This window comes from Phaethon lepturus, unplaced genomic scaffold (genome assembly GCF_000687285.1).
Source record: "Phaethon lepturus isolate BGI_N335 unplaced genomic scaffold, ASM68728v1 scaffold36679, whole genome shotgun sequence".
Lineage (NCBI taxonomy): Eukaryota > Metazoa > Chordata > Aves > Phaethontiformes > Phaethontidae > Phaethon > Phaethon lepturus.
This window is the reverse complement of record NW_010561933.1, coordinates 499-1,380: the sequence shown is the minus strand read 5'-3', so window position 1 is coordinate 1,380 and position 882 is coordinate 499. Positions and strand designations below refer to the sequence as shown.

The 882-nt window shown below is 67.2% G+C and overlaps 1 protein-coding gene across 1 annotated transcript in view; it reads right to left on the bottom strand.

Moving 5' to 3' along the window:
• The window catches only part of LOC104626263 (MAP/microtubule affinity-regulating kinase 4-like), a gene marked incomplete at both ends in the record, with an annotated part of 1,366 nt that extends 520 nt beyond the window's left edge, over positions 1-846 (bottom strand). The window contains 2 exons of the mRNA XM_010294138.1: positions 243-362; positions 571-846. Coding sequence (XP_010292440.1) covers positions 243-362; positions 571-846 — 396 coding nt within the window. The remainder of the gene's footprint in view (positions 1-242; positions 363-570) is intronic.
• Between the last annotated feature and the right edge of the window lie 36 nt (positions 847-882).

The following is an 882-nucleotide window of genomic DNA, read 5'->3' as shown; positions in this document are numbered from 1 at the left end:
ATGCCTGCCCACTCACAGACACTGCCAGCTTGTAATTAGCCCTGTAGCCAATTAGGCTAATTAGGTGCATCAGGAAGTGGGAGCTGGCCTGGAGGAGCCCACAGGGTGGGGAGCAGAGTGCCCAGGGGACATGCCCCATTGGAGTGGGACAGTGCCTGTCCCAGCTGTGCCAGCCCCAGCCCTGTGCCCTCCCTGAGCCTCGTGTCCCATCGAGCCCTGTGCCCCCCCAGGACACCCCTCACCTCGAGGGTGCAGCGCTTGGCTGGGTTCAGGACCAGGAACCGGCGCAGGATGTTCTCGCAGTCCGTCGACATGTAAAAGGGTACGCGGTACTTGCCCCGCAGCACCCGCTCCCGCAGCTCCTGGGGGCGACGGGGGGACGTGCACAGGTCAGGGTGGGGGCACCGCCCCCACCACGGGCACGGGGACAGGATGGGCACTGTGCCCCGGGGCACGGGGACAGGCACAGGACCAGCGCAGACCCGCAGGCAGGGGCTTGGGAGGGGCACTGTCCCCAGCGGAGCACAAGGACAGGACAGGACGACCGCTGTCCCCAGCCAGGAACGGGACAGGCGCAGGGCCAGGTGACAGGAGGGGACGCTGCCCCCCCTGGGGGTGGGGGCCATCGAAGGGCGGGGAGCCGCTGACCAGGGTATAGAGGATGACGCCCAGGCTCCAGATGTCGACCTCGGGGCCGTCGTACTTCTTGCCCTGGAAGAGCTCGGGGGCGGCGTACGGGGGGGACCCGCAGAAGGTGTCCAGCTTGGAGCCCAGCGTGAACTCGTTGCTGAACCCGAAGTCGGCGATCTTGATGTTGGCGTCGGCATCCAACAGCAGAGTCTCCGCCTGTGGGCATGGGGACGGGGCACAGGAATGGCAAGA